Source organism: Mus caroli, unplaced genomic scaffold (genome assembly GCF_978045245.1).
Source record: "Mus caroli unplaced genomic scaffold, Mus_caroli_1 scaffold_3, whole genome shotgun sequence".
Lineage (NCBI taxonomy): Eukaryota > Metazoa > Chordata > Mammalia > Rodentia > Muridae > Mus > Mus caroli.
Genome location: NW_028227258.1, coordinates 75886238 through 75907054, shown reverse-complemented (window position 1 = coordinate 75907054; position 20817 = coordinate 75886238). Strand labels below are relative to the sequence as shown.

General features: G+C 44.0%; 2 protein-coding genes and 2 non-coding genes across 8 annotated transcripts in view; 1 reads left to right on the top strand and 3 right to left on the bottom strand.

The window, feature by feature from the left end:
• Nucleotides 1–5228, top strand: part of Sh3d19 (SH3 domain containing 19) — a 154829-nt gene extending 149601 nt beyond the window's left edge. For all 5 annotated transcript variants that reach the window (XM_021157571.3, XM_085835792.1, XM_021157573.3 and 2 more), the window contains 2 exons: nucleotides 297–394; nucleotides 3347–5228. In XM_021157571.3, coding sequence (XP_021013230.1) covers nucleotides 297–394; nucleotides 3347–3463 — 215 coding nt within the window. In that variant the 3' untranslated portion in view covers nucleotides 3464–5228. The remainder of the gene's footprint in view (nucleotides 1–296; nucleotides 395–3346) is intronic.
• Nucleotides 5229–15260: 10032 nt separating this feature from the next.
• Nucleotides 15261–20100, bottom strand: Rps3a (ribosomal protein S3A). Its single transcript, XM_085835791.1, has 6 exons — nucleotides 19945–20100; nucleotides 19132–19235; nucleotides 18673–18860; nucleotides 16487–16695; nucleotides 15756–15865; nucleotides 15261–15431 (listed from the first exon to the last, which is right to left on the bottom strand). Exons 1-6 carry the CDS (start codon nucleotides 20004–20006, stop codon nucleotides 15310–15312), a joined length of 795 nt encoding a protein of 264 aa, XP_085691917.1. The 5' UTR covers nucleotides 20007–20100; the 3' UTR covers nucleotides 15261–15309.
• LOC115030705 (small nucleolar RNA SNORD73) lies at nucleotides 16234–16302 on the bottom strand. The gene has a single exon (XR_003836304.1). It is a non-coding gene; the product is annotated as a small nucleolar RNA SNORD73 (small nucleolar RNA).
• LOC115030704 (small nucleolar RNA SNORD73) lies at nucleotides 17998–18068 on the bottom strand. Its single transcript, XR_003836303.1, has one exon. It is a non-coding gene; the product is annotated as a small nucleolar RNA SNORD73 (small nucleolar RNA).
• Nucleotides 20101–20817: the final 717 nt, after the last annotated feature.

Here is a 20817-nt window from a genome sequence, read left to right as displayed (position 1 = left end):
GCTTAAGTTTCCTCTCTACATCTGGAAGAGATGACTAATAAAGTCGCTGCTATACTACTGCATCAGAGTTATGTGGAGAGGAGAAGATAAAGCTAGCATTAAATAGCAGCTAACTTTGACCAACACGTAGACTTTGTACAACTTTTTTCCTCCTAGGTGAACATCCTTTATCTTTTTGCAAGTTAAGTAAGTTCAGAACTACTTGAAAATATTTAGAGAAATAAGGCAGGTTCTTAAAGTGTCTCTGTTTTGTGTGATTGTCTTCCTGCATACTTGAGATTCTTGTGTCTTTGCAGCTGAGGCAAAAGGTGTGGCTTCCGCAATACCGAAGGGGAGGAAGGTTAAAGCCCTGTATGATTTTCTTGGGGAGCACGAAGATGAACTCTCTTTCAAGGTCAGAATACGTATCTTTATATACCTCAGTAACACTACGGATTTTGCAATGTACATATGAATGGAATATTGATCGTTACCTAAGAATGAAGTGTTCTCATACCCTAATTGTAACAGAAGAGAGTGGACAGACCTCCTGTGGTTGCAGCTCTCGGGAGGCAGAGGCAGGAAGATCATAAATTGAAGGCCAGCTTGAGCTTCTAGTGAGGATTTATCAAAAAGAAAGGGGGGGCAGTTGGGAAGGAAGAACTAAATATACTGAGTAAGATCTGATAGTTTACATCATCAACTGTCATTTAGGAACCTAGGGAGAAATTTAGTAATCCCAGTCTTCAAAGAATTCCTTGAGTCTTGGCTTTATAATAGCAGATCTTGATGTGGGAGTTTTCATTTACAGTGTTCTCTACAGCCCTCACAGCCTGCTACCAACATCTGAAATTAATGGAGAAATCAGATAGTACATGCTACATATTTTGGCTTTGATTTGTGTCGATTTGCAGAATTCACAGCGTATCCCCCAGAGAACAGGCTGTCTTCAGGAATGAGTGGCTCATAAGTCAAATGGTTGAGCATTTTTGTTAGGGAAATCTACTGCTTTTCTATTGGTCATTAATGTTTATTAAACAATATTAAATATAAATGTGCACAGTATGTTAGTAGATAGCTATCTTAGATAGTCCTAGCGTTCACAAAACTGACAATGGCTAGAAACATAGCTTCAACTACTCACTATATTATAACTTATTTGTAACGTGTTTTGAATAGCCAGAATTTTACAGATTTAAGCAAGGTATACATAAAAGACATCTGATAGTTGCCATGCTTTCATTCCAGTCTCCCAAAAGGAAAGGCTTTAATCAAACAATTTTGCAGAGAGCTATATATTAGTGCTACAAAGAAATCCATTTATCCTAGTAAATATACTTTCTTTTAAAGTAGCCAGTGTCATCTTAGACCTTTGCAGACCTTTAAATCCAGGTTCTAAGAAATTATTAGACACCATCAAAAACAAAATCCGATCCTCATCTGATAAGGGAATCATAGTTTGCTCATGTGTAAGACACACTACCACTGTGACTTGGATGATGGTAAACCAGTATTGTATTCTCTGCTGAGGCAAAGCACTCCAACTGATGCTGGTGCTGATGCTGGGGTTGGTGCTGATGCTGGGGTGGGATAGAATAAGCCCATGATAGAGGGAAACATGGTTATATGCAGGAATCCGAGTACAATACGCTCAGACTGTTGCAAAGCAGTTTTATAGTAACATTACAGTGTGAACTGTGGAGGCCTCCTCATAGCCTCTTGATTAGGAATGTAGACCTTAGAACACCCTAAAATTTGAATTCTGGCTCTACACTAATTATATGTGCAATCCTGGTAAGTTCTGTTATGCTGGCTAGTCTTTGTTTTGTGATAGTTGTTGTTTTCAAGACAGGGTTTCTCTATATAGCTCTGGATGTCCTGGAACTCACTCTGTAGACCAGGCTGACCTCGAACTCAAATATCTGCCTTCCTCTGCCTCTTAAATACTGAGATTAAAGGTGTGTACCACTGCCACCTAGCATGCTAGCTAGTCTACGTCAATTTGACACAAGCTAGAGTCATCTGAAATCAGGGGACCTCAATTGAGAAAATGCCTCCATAAGATCCACCTGTAGAGCATTTTCTTAATCAGTGATTAATGGAGAAGGGCCCAACCCACTGTGGGTGGTGCCACTCCTGGGTTCGTAGTCCTGGGTTCTATAAGAAGCAAGCTGAGCAAGCCAGTAAGCAGCGCCCCTCCGTGGCCTCTGCATCACTGCCCCTACTTCCAGGTTCCTGCCCTGCTTGACTTCCTCCTATGATGGACTGTGGTCTGGAAGTGTAAGCCCAATAAACCCTCTCCTCCCCGGCTTGCTTTTTGGTCATGGTGTTTTGGTGCAGCAATAGAAGCCTTAACTAAGACATATATAATGTCTGAGCCTCAGACTCTTTATCTACAAAACAAGGACATTGAGAACCGGGGAGAGAGAGCTCGGTGGGAGAAGCACCTGCTGCACTGTGAGTTCCGGGATTCAGATGCCCAGGATTCATGTAAATGCCCGGAGATCATGGCCATCGGCTGGAGGCAGGACTCCAGAGCAAGCTGGCAACTATACTAGCTGAGCAGTGAGCTCTGGGTTCAAGTAAGAGACTTTTCCTCAGCAGTATAAGATGCAGAATGATGGAGAAGACATTTGGCGTCCAGCTCTGGCTTCCATGCGTACACACAGATAACGTGTGCATGCACTTACGCACACACGAGCCCACACACATGCGCATCACACCTAAAAAATATGAAAAGGTCTCTCCCTCACATGAGGATGCTAGCGGTGCTCATCTATACAAACGTAGTTATTTAATTTTTGTGAGGCACGCACGGACTAGGACAGAGCACACAGGAGCAGGCGGCTCACTCTTCCACCTGTGGCCTTTATGTAAGTGTGACTGTGCCCCTCTTAGACGGCCCTCGTGAGTAGCAAAGCCACACTCTCCATCCCTCTCTATTGACTTGCCTTCCCACCCTAGAGCAACTCCATTACTACATTATATTACCCAGGACAGCATCTGCCACATAGTAGGTATTCTGTAATCACTTGTTAACTGGAACTGTGTGCATCTGTGTATATATAGCTGATACTGTTATTGATCTAGGAGTGATTTAGATTAGGAACTGTGCTTGTGGGAGCATAAGACATAAGCAGGAAGCTGCAGCAAGGCGGATAGCGGCGGGGGACTGAGTTTACTCGGAGAAAAAGAGGCCTGAAAGCAAATGTCATTAGGTGTATATCATCTGTGCGGTTTATCATTTAATCCTCTCTGCAAATCAAGATAAATGAGTTATATAAAGAGAAGATTATTCACGCCGCTCCAGGTAGGCTCCGCTCTGTGCTTATACCCTGCAGAAACCAATAATTATTTCTTCTTCCAGGCTGGAGACGTAATAACGGAGCTGGAGCCCATAGATGATGCCTGGATGCGTGGAGAACTAATGGGAAGAGCTGGAATGTTTCCCAAAAACTACGTTCAGTTTCTACAAGTCAGCTGAAGGTGAAGCTTGCCTGTTGCCTGGCACAAGAACTCACTTGAACACTCACTTTGACTATCAGATATTTGCACTATTTTTTTTTTTTAACAGAAAGAGAAGTATCTAAGATGTACGTGGTACACTAGAATTTCTGAGGGCAGAAAACTTGTAGGTTTTATCGCTTAGCTACATTCACAGTGGAAAGGTGTACGTAGAACCCGAGAGTGAGGGAGCCGGCAGGGAAGCGCTAGCAGGGATGGCAGGCGATGCAGCTCCCCTGGGAAAGACAGCATCGGGGTACAGGCAGCATGGGTCGGCTAACAAGTGGGAACTGGACTCAGACACCTGTTCCCATCGACACACCGAATTAACCATACTTCTTCATTTTCTACTTTAGTTTTAAAAAGAGGACGTTTGACATTCTACATGCTGTAACTATCAGGACATGGATGGTAATCTGAATTTCGTTTTTGATATTCAAATTAACTCTAACAGCTTGAGCACATTATCTTAGTCCCAGGGCAAACTCTTGCTGCAGGACAGATAGCTTGGTAACTAGTGGAACATTTGCAAGCCGGTGGGGAAACAAGCCTGTGTTCCCCCAGGTGCTCCTTGTGTGTCCCAGCGTTCCCCATTTGTCCAGGGAACTGAAGGGGTCAAAAGAACCAAAACCATCCCTGAGATGCCTTGCTAATACGACTAACCCCTCCACAGACATGCCACAACTTACCTCTTCCTCGGCGTATGTATACTTCATGTTAACAGGGTTACTCTCAAGCACATTCCCTGAATCTGCAATCATTCCCGTGACAATTACTGGTACCCAGAGGAAAACTCATTTTCTTTGCATTACCCCAGTAATACATAAAAGCTGCGTCTTGTTATAATGGTACATTATAAATCTTGGATAGCATCTTAGATTACAGAGCAAATGGTAAGATGAAGAACAGTACCAAGCCCCCATAGCTCATTTCTTCTCAATATAATCAGATGTTAACATAACTTAAGAGGCCTCAAGGCTGGTGCAGTGCCCCCGTCCCATGCAACACATCTCTGCAGTTAGTGGAGTAAATACAAGACCACTTTCCTGTCATCCAGGGTCACATGTTCTGAGTTTCAAAAGTGGCTCTTGTGTGACTGAATCAATTACAGTTTACAAACTAAAGCCAAATACTTTGAAGACAATCTAATGGACCAGTGGGTTAACATTTCACTGGAGATGTGAAGCGCTCTGCAACAGGGTCCATGGCTTTCTTCTGTTTTCAAGAAGAGGCCCATATTCTGGACCACTTCTTTGTAGTTTTCTCCGTTATCGAAAACCTGGGCGGCCAGCGGTTTCCTGAATGTTGCTTCTATAAGGGAATATCTACTTTGTTTTCTACTAAAGTTCCTATCCCTGGCATATGATTGCATTTGATTCTGGCATTTAGGATCTGGGGTTTCTCTTATATGTTTTCGGTTAAGAGTATTTAAGGAAAATCATTGTAGGTTCTCACTCATGTTAGTTTTAGGAGAATGGGATGACTTGAGTGTTATTCAGACTAAATTCTCATTGGCAGCAAAGCCATACAAGAGCAAGAAGGGGGCGGGGGTGTGGAGAGGGGTATGAAGTGTGTCTTTGCCTGTGAGATTTCAACATTTAATAGTGAAGATTCTGAACAACCTATCTTTATTGAAGAAAAAAAAAATCCCTCTTAAACATTGGCTCTCTGTAAGCAGGATGAGTGCAATAGTTGTGTACCTACTTGACACCATAATAAACTGAACTCAGCTTTTCAATTCCTCATCTCAGACTACACTGCATTGTTCAGAATGTAGATGCTGCCTGTCTTACACCTCTATCTCCAGTCCTTAGCACGGGCGGGTGCAGTGGTTATTCGCTAGGTGGGTTTGGTGGACAGACAGATGGCTTTCACAGGCCATTGAGTCTACTCAATACCGTTGCTATTTGTTGATGTAGATATATATTGAAACAAATTTCCTTTTTTTTTTTTTTTTTTTTTTTGCCATCTCACTCTTCCATACTCTGTTTTGCTTGCTATTTATTTCTCTCCCAACTAATAGAAAGGAAAGTGTACCGGGCGTGGTGGCGCACGCCTTTTAATCCCAGCACTCGGGAGGCAGAGGCAGGCGGATTTCTGAGTTCGAGGCCACCCTGGTCTACAAAGTGAGTTCCAGGACAGCCAGGGCTACACAGAGAAACCCTGTCTCGAAAAACCAAAAAAAAAAAAAAAGTTTAAAGAAAGGAAAGTGTAGCTGTGTGGTTCCCATGGTACTTTCTTATTATATATATTGATTGAGGTCAAGGCAAAACTAAACAGTGCTCAAAGAAAAATAATTGTATATGAAGAAAATTTTATGAGATAAATGGAAATGGGTTATTGTGTTTTTCCAAAACTTTTAGGTAAAAGCTTGATATTGTTCATCTTTGTCAGTCAGCTTTTCATCGCTGTGACAAAATTCTTAATGATAAACAACTTAAAGGAGGAAATTTGGACCTGATTACAGAGTTTTCAATCCAGGGTCACCTGCCTCCATCACCTTGGGCCTGGTGCAATCACAGTGGGGAGTTTTTCACCATATAGAATCTGTGAAAGAGAAAAGAGGCAGAAAAGGAAGAGAAAGTAGAGAACAGGAAGAGAGAGAAAAGAGAGCCAGGCACAAGGCGTACTCCTCAGAGAAACACCTGAAATAGCCTTCCTCGGGCCCCTAATATCCCACTCAGCCACCAGGTCATCCACCGTGGCTTCCACCCATCCAGGATTAGTTCATCTGACCATGACCTGATCCCATCTCAGTAATGCCTGTAGATAGAGAGCAAACCCTGCATACATGAGCTTTCTGGGCCACCTTCATACCCAAACCACACACCATACAAACCTCCTGAAATACTCAGGTTTGGGGTTTGCTTTTTGTTTCAAGGTTAAAACTGGAGAAGCCATATTTAATATATTGTCCTTTGAACCTTCAAATAAGGTTTCCTCAGGTGCCTGGGCGACACTGCTGTAGGGAGAATGTGATCCTTTCACTGCTCTTGGGATCAGTCCGTGTCATTTAGAAGAGAGAATATTAAGTGAATTTACCAAAATATATCATCAGAACTGGCATTTTAAAAAGATAATTATAGGACTGTAAGTCAGTTTCCCTAAAAATCACCATTGTTTGTATTCAGTTTCTTAAATTTAGGTACATGACCCTGAGAATTCAGCAATGAATATATGGATCAAGTTAGACTATTTTAGCTTTAGTATGAACATTGTTTCCTTTTAATTAATGTCAGATGCACATAGGCCATAAAATTCATGATTCGATGCCAATTTGAATGTCACTGAATGAATTCAGAAGCTGACTTTTCTTTTCCAGAACTAATGGGAAATCATTGCTACCTTACTTTTTACTTCACTGTGAGGAACAGAAAGCATAGCCTCACTCGGAACTCTGCCGCCATCTAGGGGCCTCTCTTTTCATTACAAGCTTTTCTTTTTCTACCACAAGTGTGGGACTACAAAGCTCAACAGGGAGCCAGGACTTGTAAAGTCACTGCAGAGCCCTAAACACAGCCTAGCTCTGCAGACGACCAGTCATTTATTATGCTGAAATGATGTTTCTCGTTAGCTGCTAAAATTGCTTGTATGGCTGGAGAGACAGACGTTAAGAGCGCATCCTGTTCTTCCAGGGGACCCAGGGTTCAGTTTCCGACACCCATGGCAGGCAGCTCACAATTGCCAGCAGCGCTGGCTACAGAGAACTGACATCCTCTCCCAGACTGCACGGGCACCTGCATACAGGTGCACACTAACACAAAGATATGAGTAAAAATAAAATAAATCCTTAAATGTTTTGGTATTTTCTTAGCCTGGAGAAGTTAAAGAGAAAGAATCCCACAGGTATTGCTGTAATCCCAGCACTAAGGAGTCTGATTCCATCTTCTTGCAAAACGAGAAGGGAAGGAGGAGGGGTGGGCAGTGATTGCAAAGAACAAAGTAAAGCCCTGAATGTTTTAAAAAATATTTTGTGTTTTGCCTGCGTGTGTGTGTGTGTGTGTGTGTGTGTGTGTAAGAAAGCGCCAGCTCACCTGGACTGGAGTTACACATGGTTATGAGCCACCAGATAGATGCTAGGAATAGACCTCAAGTCCTCTACAAGAACATATGCTCCTAACCACTGAGCCATTTCCCCAGCCTCTGAAATGTCCTTTCAGATAGAGAAGTACTAGCCAGGTTGGCGGTGTAGACACAATCCCAGCATTTGGAAGTCAGAGACAGACAGATCAGGAATTCATTCTCCGGCTTAGTGAAGTTTTCACAGCTCGGCTGGGCTACATGAGACAGTAGGACAGTGGTTCCCAACCTTCTTGATGCTGTGACCCTTTGATACAGTCCCTTATGATACAGTGACCTCCAACCATTACTGCTACCTCATAACTGTAAATTTGCTACTGATATGAATTGTAATGTGAATAACCGATATGCAGTCCCCAGTGCGGGGGGGGGGGGGGGGGGTCCAGAAATTCAGACTGTGAGCTCATCCACTGATGGAGAGTTCTTTTTTGGTGACTGCCTATAACTTCAGGTCTGTAATGTTTTAAGGCTATATAACAACAAGCCATCTCCAACCCAGATGATTTTAAACAACTGCATTTTGTTTGCCTTTATCTTTGCAAGTTAGGTAGGGATTCACTGACATTGTTTTCAGAACTAATGGATCAGAAATCAGAAGTATTAGCGGTCTACTTCTCAAAAATTCACCAACAATCATTTGCTGTTGTAACAGGGTCTGTGTATCCCAGGCTGAACTCACTCGCCATCACCCAACTGGAACTCCTCGGGTGCTGGACGAGTCGTGTGCCACATCTGGCTGACCAACAATCTAAATTATCCTCTATTCCTTCTTTACACATTTTTTAAGAAAACAAACAAAAAGCCCAGGTGTGGTGACCATGCCTCTAATCCCAGCACTCCAGAGGCAGAAGGAGGTGGCTCTCTGTGAGTTAGAGGCCAGCCTGGTCCACAAAGGGAGTTCCAGGATAGCCTGTTACACAGAAACCCTGTCTCAAAAAGCCATTGAGAGGGGTTAGGGGTTGGGGGGGAGGGGGGAGAGAAGAGAACAAGCTAGGGCTGATGGGACACACCTGTTCTCAGCTGCTTGTGGAGCTGGGGCGTCAAGGTCACCTCAGCCCAAGTGGGTTAAACTTGAATCTAAAGCCAATTTGGACAACATAATGAAACCTCATATCAAGACACAGTGGCATATCCTATAATCCTAGCACCTGGTAGGTAGAGGCAAAGAGGATCTGGAGTTCAGGGCTAGCCTTTGATACATAATTCAAAGCCTACATGAAATCACAAACAAATCAATCTACACTTATTCTTCCGATCATGGAGAAGTCTTTTCTTAATAGTTGTCTCAGTCAGGGTTTCTATTCCTGCACAAACATCATGACCAAGAAGCAAGTTAGGGAGGAAAGGGTTTATTCAGCTTACACTTCCATGCTACTGTTCATCATCAAAGGCAGCCAGGACTGGAACTCAAGCAGGTCAGGAGGCAGGATCTGATGCAGAGGCCATGGAGGGATGTTCCTTACTGGCTTCCTTCCAAGACTACCAGCCCAGGGATGGAACAACCCACAATGGGCCCTCCCCCTCTTGATCACCATCTGAGAAAATGCCCTACAGCTGGATCTCTTGTAGGCACTTCCCCAACTGAAGCTATTTTCTCTGTGATAACTCCAGCCTGTGTCAAGTTGACACACAAAAAAAACGGCCAGTACAAGACATGACTCGAAGATTCCTGCAGCCTGCCACGCTGTTTGCCACGCATGGCCGAAAACCAGAGTCATCATTTCTCAAAGGATTCATTGCATTTAACCCTCCAGTTCAGCATCACAAAGACAGTACTGCTTTCTCTGTGGATGTATGAAAATGTTGACAGGATTTTTAAAAGAGTGGTGAAAAGGTTGTATGCAGAGCAAACGTGCTGGTCAGACTCTGAAATCCCGGTACTCAGAAGACAGAGACCAAATGACAGGTCAGGAGTCTGAGGTTAGCCTGGTCAATATAGTGAGTTCCAGGCCAGCCTGAGCTACATAACTAGACCCTATCTCAAAAAGAAAAACTGGAAAGCTGGGTGGCACGTTCCTTTATCCCAGCACTCCAGAGGCAGAGGCAGATCTCTGAGTTTAAGACAGTCTGGTCCACATAGTGAGTTTTTATTTCTAGTGACTTCCTGGAAACCCAGAGTTATATAGTGAGACCATGTCTCAAAAATTTAAGTCAAACAAACAAAAACAAAGTATTGATCCTCTACAAATGTGGCCCTCAAGTGGCCTGACCTGTTATTGGTTGTTCCTATTGGATGGGGTAGATCATGTTCTAGGGGATGGACATAGATTTTGAGAACCAGGTAAGGAAATTTATGGAAACTGACTACCTCAGGGAGGAGATTCAGGACATCTTCTCCAGCACAGTGCAGAGCAGAGCCCGAAGTGCTGGAAAGCATGATGGGATCCAGCCCCAGGACTCCTAGAAGTGGTACCCAGGCCCCAGTCTGGAACTCCAGGGAAGCCAAGAAACTGGTATCACCAATGACCTGACTGGTTGTACCCATTTTTAAGCTAAGAGTCATAATTTACATAAGACAAATGGCTAGCAAATAAATAATTCTATGAATTGACACCATATACAGTCAATATATGAAATATTTGTCTTCAGAGTCCCTTCACACTTCCAGTCAGTCACTATGAACCTTTCGACCTTCCCACCACAACCACTATTCTGGTTTCCACTTGATTAACTGCTAAATTCATAAAAGCATATAGTATTTTCTGCCTTCTTTTGCTTAATTATCCATGCTGAATCAATTCTTTTACTACCATTTAAACATACAGATACAATTTGTTTACCCAATCTATTAGGCTTCTAATTCAATGAATAAATTGGTACCAACCTTGATTTACTGTTCTGTTGCTGTGAGGGAGCTCCATGACCAAGACAACTTACAAAAGGGAGCAAGCATTTAATGGGGGCTCACGGTCATCATCAGACAATGGCAGTGGCTGAAGAGCTCAGTTTTGGTTTTTTGGGTTTTTTTTTTTTTGGTTTTTTGAGACAGGGTTTCTCTGTGTAGCCCTGGCTGTCCTGGAACTCACTCTGTAGACCAAGCTGGCCTGGAACTCAGAAATCTGCCTGCCTCTACCTCCCAAGTGCTGGAATTAAAGGTGTGCGCCACCACGTCCGGCTGAAGAGCTGAGTTCTCCATCCTGATCTGCAAACTACAGAGGAGAGACACACCAAGCCTCGCCTGAACTTTTGAAACCTCAAAGCCCAGTGGCACACCTCAAAAAGGCTATATACCCGGTAATTCCAAAACAGTCGCACTAACTGGAGACCAATAATTCAAACATAGGCACTTAAAAGGGACCATTCTGGTCCAAACCAACTTTCAAAACTAGTTTTTGTTGTGTGAACATGATGTCTCATCTCTTTTAGACAATATCTAGGAATAAGATCAAATCAAAGCAGTGGTATGCATTTGAACCTGAGATGAGAGGCCCAGTACTGGAAACCAACCTAAGCAATATAGTGAAACTTACTTAAAAAGTAATTAGGTCAGGTATTAGACACACCTTTAGTCTCACCACTACAGGTCTACATATCAAATTCCAGGATCTCTCAAAAATAAAAGTCAGGGCCAGGTGCATGCTTTTTTCTTTTAATTTTTGCTTAACCAGTTAGTTTATTGGGGTTACAAGAGTGTGGGTTAAGGAGTAGGCATGAAGCTGGGCAGTGGTGGCACATGCCTTTAATCCCAGCACTTGGGAGGCAGAGGCAGGCAGACTTCTGAATTCAAGGCCAGCCTGGTCTACAGAGTGAGTTCCAGGACAGCCAGAGCTACACAGAGAAACCCTGTCTCGAAAAACCAAAACCAAACAAAAAGGAGTAGGCATGAATTCAAGGCAGGTGTATCATTGAAAAGCCTACCCCAACACTGAAGATATAGATGATCACTTATAAAAGCTATAATCCTGGCATTTCCACAGAATTCTCAGGCAACATAACAAGTTGGAGTCTCATATATGCCTAAGAGTCTCCTTCCTCCAGTAATCCTTACTGTTTATACAACCTCAGGGAGCAAGGGGCCTTGTGAACCTTTTAAGTTTCAGGGACTTCCTGATATTTGGAGGTTGTTTACTTCTTAAAACATGGGTGCAAGCTTTCAATCCCATTCTGCTTGGGAGGCAGAAACCTGGTACATATTGGGACCCTGGTACCTTCTTTTGCATCTTGGCTGTCATGTAGTAAGCAACATCTTCTGCCACCCGTAACTTAATGTTATACTTTGGTCACCCAGGCAAAGGCAGTGCTGCTAAGCAACCTTTATCACCATAACAGAAAGCTAACGGAGATACATGCTGAAATATTTGCTTTTTAAAGTGTGAATTACTTTGCCTCCATGTTATTTGTGTACCACATGCATGCTTGTTCCCCACCGACTTTGGACCTGCTGAACCAGATACAGAGAATTGTGAACCACCATGTGGGTGCTAGCAATTGATCGCAGGTTCTCTGGAAGAGCTGTCAATCAACCACTGAGCTCTCTCTAGCCCACAAATACTTTTTGATATGCTTTTGAATCAAAGTAAAGTGCCTGCAATTGGTGCTTCACGTTAACGCATGTGGGTTACTGTCCTTTCACTAACAGAAGACACGAGGCTACTGAATCAAAATCCAAGGACTTTCCCACTCAAAGTAATGGCTGTGATAGATACCAAGCCTACTTTTCCTAAGGGAGACATTACCTCATCCTTCAGGATTACACTGGACATAAGTGTAAGTATAACATGGCCCATGCAAAGAGCAGCCACAAGGTTTTATTTTTGGCATACTGTACACAGAAGAACATGTATGTAGACACACAGGGTTTGTAGAAGGTTGCCTAAGCCACTTCTGTTTGACACACTTGGGCAACCTTGATTTTCGATGCTATCCTAAAAGGCTACTGTTAAACTAACCAACAGAGGGTAGAATCAGATCCATTCAGACATTTCATTAGTTACCATCAGCAAGCCTTCTCACCAGCACAGCTAAAGCCAACCTGCAGCACGGATCGCAGGTCCACACGCTATATAGAGCCTTTGGGTGGGTATATCGGGTCTTTGTTCATAGATATGCTCTCTGGTCTCTAGTGCACGGTCACAAGGTAAATGTGACCACCATAGCCACTCTTGCTATGATGCATCCACCACCAAAGACCCAAAGCAATAGGATCCAGTTGGTTAAATATGAACTCAAATAAGCCACTTCTCTTTCCATCAACATACCTAAAGTAGTACTGGTTTCAGTTATAAAAAGCTGACATACAACTTTATGCAAAACCAGGAAGCCAAGTCTACTTCTCCATCCCTTTTTACATTCAAGTCTCAGGTACAATGACTCAAAGTGCTTCAGACCAATGGACTTCACTGTTCTCTTTACCAGTACCTTTACAGGTGGCAGTGTGACAGAACCAGTAAGTCTCATGAGATTCCCACTCTTGTCAAACAAGGCATCTGTCATGCAGTAAAAACTTTAGACATGAAGTCCCAGCACCGCTTGGGACTAACAATAGTTTCATTCAAATGTTTAACGGATGGTGGCACTTAGCTGTAATCTCAGCAATTCCTGCAAGTTTCAGTAGCTCAGTTGTCTGAACTCGAGTTCCAGAGGATACGCCTCTTCTGATCTCTGCAGGCACATGTGATACAGTGAGGCACACACATATACATAAAAATGTTTCTTAAAATTTCTGGATATAAAGTACATGTAAATACTAATGAACTCAAAGAACTTCCTGAGAAGTGACTCCCAGAGACAAGCTTCAGATAACCAAGTAACTGCAGATCGTTTCGCCCACATTATCCCGTTACAATGGCCCATCCTTTGAGAAGTCTCCCTAGGACTTACTCCCCTTCTCAAGTTAGTCTACAGTTAGCGCTGCCCTCAGTCCACACTAAAGGAACCAATGAAAGGTATAAGTTTTGTCTTTATTACAAAAATCTGCTTTTCTATCATAGACTAAGGTAAAATCATTTCAAAGACCTTTGGAGGCACTTCTAACAGATTTTCAGGGTGGCCTATAGGTAGGCTACCCTAAATACCTACTCAAAGATATAGCAGACTAAGTAATACCAATCTTACAAATATCCAGCCTCATGGTAGTACAGGGAAGACCAACTTTCACACAAATTCAATTCCTATTAACGACCCAACTTTACACCAACTGGCTTCTGTTCACCCCAGGAAGGATGCTGGTTGACTCAAGCCCACAAATGAAATCAGCGATCACATCAACAGGCTCGCCTGAGATGCCAACTAATACTTCACAGCTAGAAAAGTAGCTGTGATAGTATTCGCTTGCTACCATGTCCAAGGCACCTATTTTGTTAAGACTATTTGCCTAGAGGATTATTAAAACTTTACCCTGTAAATGTATAGGCTAAAACTGGGGGAGGGAACTGCTTAATGAAAATTAAGAAACTGAATTATCTATTGGAAAAATCTAGGGATCTCCATAAATATGAACTTTCTGGAGTGGCATGCAGAAAAAAATGAAATATGGCACGCACGCGTTTACACACTCTCACACACACAAAGGCTCAGTGGCAAAGCACTTACTAGCACATGTAAGGCCCGAGATCTGGATGATCCCTGGGCATCATAAAATCTTAAAGTCATTTCCAGTATTCAGTCTTCTGCTTCACCAAGTATGGAGTCTAAACCAACGGTCCTAACCACCCTAATGCTGTGACCCTTTTTGCGGTAATAAACCATCTTTGATGCTACTTTATAACTAACTCTGCTACTGAGCAGTGTGTTTATTTAAAGGGAGAAAAGAACTTTGGAGTATGCTGGTTTCTATTTTCAGGGTGTTGTGGCACACGCCTTAAAACCAGATATATCCAAATCACAAAGGAACTCACACAATATGTATTCACTGATAAGTGGATATTAGCCCAAAACTTAGGATACCCAAGATATAAGATACAATTTGCTAAACGCATGAAACTCAAGAAGAATGAAGACCAAAATGTGGACACTGTGCCCCTTCTTAGAATAGGGAACAAAACACCCAGGGAAGGAGTTACAGAGACAAAGTTCGGAGCTGTGATGAAAGGATGGACCATCTAGAGACTGCCGTATCCAGGGATCCATCCCATAATCAGCTTCTAAACGCTGACACCATTGCATACACTAGCAAGATTTTGCTGAAAGGACCCAAAGATAGCTGTCTCTTGTGAGACTATGCAAGGGCCTAGCAAACACAGGAGTGGATGCTCACAGCCAGCTATTGGATGTATCACAGGGCTCCCTATGGAGAAGCTAGAGAAAGTACCCAAGGAGCTAAAGGGATCTGCAACCCTATTGTTGGAACAACATGATGTACTTACTAACCAGAACCCCGGAGCTCTTGTCTCTAGCTGCATATGTATCGAAAGATGGCCTAGTCGGCCATCACTGGAAAGAGAGGCCCATTGGACTTGCAAACTTTATATGCCCCAATATAGGGGAATGCCAGGGCCAAAAGAATGGGAATGGGAGGGTAGGGAAGTGGGGGGCGGTATGGGGGACTTTTGGGATAGCATTGGAAATGTAATTGAGGAAAATATGTAATAAAAAAAAAAAAAAACAAAAACAGATATATCCAAATCTGTTGGAGGCCAGACAGAGCCCCACCCTGTCTCATTACTAACCTGGCTTCTAACTTAATGGATAAAACCCATTAAAATCAATACCTGACTCAGTCACCAGGCTCTCATGTTTCAAATCAATGGCCAGAAGCAAACGATCACAAATAGGACTTTTTATTTGTCACTATTAAAAATCTGGATTTTACACTGATTCTTGGACTGGTGGTTCATATCCGTCAGCTCGCTCAACCTTAGCACCCGTCTCGTCTCCAGCTGCTTTGCCAGAGCTGCCGCCTTCCCCATGCAGCTCCATGAGCTTGCCCACTGAAAGGAAAAGAGGATCCTGTTAGAAACAAGTATCAGAACCTAAAACTAGCCAGAAGGAAGCGACCGTTACTTTGCCCTGAAAACCTTCATGCAGAGGCTGGCTCAGTGGTGAAGAGGTGGCACTTGTCCTTGCAGAGCACCCAACACCCATAACCATCTGCAGCCCCAGTCCCTCAACACCGAAGTCTCCAGGAACGTATACACACGGGCAGGCAAATCACTCATACACATGAACCCATCAAGAATTTTAACCAGTCATTTCTAAAACCACGTACTTGGTTCCACAAACTTCCATCTCATGACACATGATTTCTCACTTACATTCAAACTTGGGTTTCTTCAGCATTTTTACTTTTCTAACAAAGACATCATGAAGAGGATAAATGGACTGGCAAGCCTTTTCTATGTCTTTCCCAATGCTGTCTGGAATCCTGCAAGAACAATAAAACTTTTTTTAAAAGACATGCAAACAAAAAACCAACCAACGTCTCTCATACAAGAAGCAATTAGGGCCGGGCGTGGTGGCGCACGCCTTTAATCCCAGCACTTGGGAGGCAGAGGCAGGCGGATTTCTGAGTTCGAGGCCAGCCTGGTCTACAAAGTGAGTTCCAGGACAGCCAGGGCTACACAGAGAAACCCTGTCTCGAAAAACCAAAAAAAAAAAAAAAGGAAGCAATTATCTTTAAATGGCAAAAAGAACAATCTTAGTATCTAAATTTAACACCTAGCAACAAAATCAACATTTAAGTCTTCCTTATGCTTTTTTGTATAACTCTTAACCACCTGTCTACTGCATGGGAACATCAGAAAAATGTAATAGTTATCAGTGGTCATCAACTGGGACCGAAACATTTTCTCATCACATATTCCCATGCATTATTAGTTAAAGTTGCTATTCATTGTGTATTTAAGTCTAAGTTTCACTCTGCACTGTAAGATAACTTCAATCTAAAAAGCGTTAAGCTGAGGTCCAACTCCACCTCTTCTTTAACAGAAGGATGATTTAACAGGCCTTCTGAATGTTTTTAGAGGAGAAAAAGAAACGCACTTACAGTTTATTAACTACTTCTTTCAAGTCATTGGTCTGCACCTCTCGGGTCATGATTTCCATCATCTTCTTCCGGATCTGGCGGACTTGCTGGTGCTGGGCATAAGATGTCTTTCTTATCTGATTGTTGCGTTTCTTAGTGAAGCCAACACAGAAAAGTCGGAGCAAATACCCATCGGTCGTCTTGACATCAACGTGAGCTTCAATCATGGTCTAGTGAGAAAAGGATACTGTCAGCTCATGTTTGCTGTTTTAAGACAGGTTCTCACAGCATAGCCCTGGTTAGCCTTGAACTCAGAGATTCCCCTCCCTTTTATTGTTTTTAACGGCCTAAATCATTTTAAGTGCTAATGTAAAGCCCTGGGAATGTCAAGCCCATGTGACAAATATACCGTTTATGGAACTTCCTTAAAGTGAAATTAAAATGATAACCCAAAATCATTGTTACCCTCCCTTTAAAACAATCAACTAGACCCATACACATCCCCCAAACATAAGAGCTTTGAAAGTTAAATTCTAAGATAGTATAGACAGAATGAAACTGTATGTTGTTATCTTTTAAAAAGGAAAAACAGCCAGGCGTGGTGGCACATACCTTTAATTCCAGCACTTAGGAGGCAGAGGCAAGCAGATTTCTGAGTTCGAGGCCAGCCTGGTCTACAAAGTGAGTTCCAGGACAGCCAGGGCTACACAGAGAACCCATCTCGAAAAATCACACACACAAAAAAAAAAAAAAAAAAAAAGAAAAGAAAAATAGGTTGTGTGTGGCGGCTTTAGTTTCAGTACTCCAAGCAGGACACACAAAATGTTGGATCTTTTAGGAATTTGAGTCCAAAAAAACCAAACACACGATAAGCCGTACATGACGCATGTCTGCACTCAGTATACAAAGGTCAACATAGCAAGTACCAGATCACAACAGGTTGGAGACCCTTTTTATTTTAAAAAATTTATTTTATGTGAGTCCACTGTAGCTGTCTTTAGATAAACCATAAGAGGGCATGAGATCCCATTACAGATGGCTGTGAGCCACCATGTGGTTGCTGGGAATTGAACTCAGGACCTCTGGAAGAGCAGTCAGTGCTCTTAACCGCTGAGCGGTCCCTCCAGCCCTGAAGATCCTTTCGTGGAAGAAGAGGGCAGTGGAGAAGTTCTGCTGTCAAACTGTATTTTCTAAATGCCTTTTTATTCCTAACTAAAGTTACACGAAGAACTTAAAAACATAATTCCAAAGCTAAATAAAATCTGTAATTAGATCATACTACCACCTTTTAGAGGACCATTTTTGTGGCAAAGTGATCTGATTTCTTTGAATTTTACAAATTATAAGTTCTCAAATATACCCAATATTTGCCATGAGCGGTGGTACATGCCTTCAATCCTATCACTCAAGAGTTTGAGACCAGCAGAACTGCCCGGAAACAAAATCCCGGCATCCACTTCACTGCAAAGGAGTATACATCAGTATGTACTAAATAGCCTATTATTTCCAAGATTACATAAAGTATGTAAGGGAATGTCAGCAACAAATGTAACGGTAATCAGTAGGCTTCATTTGGGACCGAAACATCTTGTCATCACTCATTCCCATACACACTGTCAATATCAGGATACATCTCAACTGCTTTCCCTTGAATCAGCCTTCTTTGCTGGTCACCATGCTAAGCCCATTTCCCTACATGTCATTTCATATTCACAACCCCAGGAGCTGATGTGGAAGAAATTAAGCTATCAAAGCTTGTTACTACTTTCTAGGACAGAAGGGGACCGAATCTGGCTCTAGCCACACTCCACTGTCAGACAACTGAGTCAGCTAGACAGAGCACCTTTTCTCTATCAACTCTAACGATGGTAACCCTAGAACAGTCCCCAAACTGGCAAAGCTGCCCACCTCACCTAATGTGACCATAACAAACAATACCAAGTTAAAGGATGCAGCTCCATGTTAGGACTGATGGCCCAGCATGTGGAAAGCCCTGGATCCTACCTCCAGCACACAAGAATTAACAGTGATACTCACGGATGTAAAAATAGGACCCAACTCCAGGCTAGTGCGAGAACCATCCCGAGTTTGAAATGAAACCAACGTCTCCATTCCATGTTTTTGATCCTACCTACCAACCAACACACCCACGACACATCTGCACACCCACACCACAGCACTCACACCTTCATAGCTTTTGGTCTCACCTGCCACTTCTTGACCATGGAGCACATTTTGTCCCGGGTAAGATCCATACCATGGAAGTTAGTCAGACAGTTTTTGCCCTGAACGTCCTCAGTGATTAGCTTGAATTTTCTAAACGCAACTTCATCATTCTGTAGATCGGCAAGGCTCACTTCAAACACACGACCCTTGAGGCCATCAGAGGCAATTTCTACAAAAGAACCACAAACCCCGTTAACTTGTTAACCAAACCCACCTCCACACCAGTGACTTACTGGCAACACCTAAACGTTCTCTTGGACAGCTGCACAAACACTTCATTGCTGCCACGTCTGTACTAAGACCAAGCACTCCCAATGCCAGGCCCTCCAACCACCGGGCTGACACTTCAAACCAAGGCCCCATCAGAGTTGACCAAGGCGCCGGTTAATATGCACATGCAACAGCTTAGGAACAAAGCAAAAGAGGCCCTCAGTACTCACTGGTTCCTTGAGTCCTCGTGACTAGTGTCTTCCCGATGTTCCTAATATTGAACATGGCTGGAGCTTTCACATCGTACCAGTCTTTCTTAGAAAATGGATCGACCCTAAATGGGAGAAAAATAACCTCAAGTTTCTCTGTAAATCGTTAACAACACACTGGACCACTTTTAAACTCCTCTTATCCTTCGTACTTCTGTTTACAGTTTCCCAGGCACGATCTTGCAATCGGCTTGCACTTGATACAACATGATGGACGCCCTCACCATGGGGTGAGCGTCTGCGAAGGCGGCTGGTCTGCCAGTGCACAAAGCCAAGTTCGAAGCCATGCCTTCCCCACTCCTCCATCACACAGGCAACACTACATGCACACTGCCCTGGAACCCCGGGGATCTGTGACAGTGACTGGTCCGCAACAGCACGAACTGCTGCTAAGCAAGTGTCCCGGGTCTCCAGGTCGGTCCCACGAGACCCCTGCACACAAGTTGACATGGGTTTGGCATGGACAACCAGAGTTACTGACGTAAGAGCGGTGTTAAAAAGTGCCGCGGACTTCCAGCAACCCAGGAGCCCACGGTTCGCGCGCGACACGCGAGCGACTGCTGGAGACGCAGGGCGGAGATCACACGCGGCGCGCGACACCCGGCCGGGTGGCGGAGAGGCGGCCGCCCGGGACGCACCCGCCAGCCGCGCAGCGCAGCACCGCCGCGCAATCCACCCCGCATCCTCACCATCCGCCCCACACCGCACCCCAGAACCCGCCCACCAACTCCTGCGGAGCCCAACGGCCGGGGATCGGCGCGATCCGCCACTCACACTTTCTTCTTAGCTCCCTTCTTGCCACCTTTCGTCAGGCGCTTGTTCTTGCCGACCGCCATGGTGCCGACCGGAGAGCCAAAAGGGCGGAAGTACAACTCGCGCGAGAACTTAACGCGAGCCGGGCGGGGAGCGCCGTCTACGTGACCCTTGCTCTTTCGCCCTTCCGGCTTTAAGAATCTCGCGACACTAGCCGGCAGCGCCCTCGTGTGTCGGGAGGTCGCGCAGCGGGCCGCGGGCTGGCTAGGTTGTGCACTGTCGGGAACCTGCAGATTGTCAGAGATGCTCAACCCACTTCAGGTTTCATGTGGTTTCCGTTGCCCCGAGGGTGGGAACTCTCTCAGATTCTAATTTTGAGAGTACGTTTCTTCCCTAGACCATGGGCTTTGAATCAGAGATAGCAAATCCATGTTCAAGTGGTGATTCGAACAGCACTTAGCCTTCTGACCTCTTTAGCCATCAGTTCCCTCGGGTGTAAAATGGGAATATTCATGTGATCTGTTTCAAAACATTAGTATAATTCAATAAGCATGACTTCGGGCACGCTGTTCACGTGCTGACTACACTTGGCCATGGCTGTGTTGTGAACTTTCATGAAAAAAGAGGCTTAGCCGTGTGTGCTAACACATGCCTGCAATCCCAGAGCTCTGGAGGCAGGAGGACAGCAAGTTGGAGGAGAGCCTGGAGTATATGGGGAGTACTAGCTTGAACTACCTAGCATGACAGACTGGGCAGGGGAGAGGAGAGACCTCTCTCTTGGTCTCTGTGTGGAGGTCAGAGACCTATTCTCAAGAGTTGGTTCTCTTCTTCCACCATGTGGGTATAAGGCTCAGGGAGAGGCTGCCATCCTGTGCACACTGGCCCGCAGCGCTG

Excerpts from the sequence above, each read along its gene's own strand:
- Rps3a (XM_085835791.1), bottom strand. The coding sequence starts at position 20,006 with ATGGCGGTCGGCAAGAACAAGCGCCTGACGAAAGGTGGCAAGAAGGGA. Across the intron at positions 16,696-18,672 it reads CCATGGTCAAGAAGTGGCAG|ACCATGATTGAAGCTCACGT; the intron begins GTGAGACCAAAA and ends TTTTCTCACTAG. Across the intron at positions 15,432-15,755 it reads GAAGAAACCCAAGTTTGAAT|TGGGCAAGCTCATGGAGCTG; the intron begins GTAAGTGAGAAA and ends TTTTCCTTTCAG.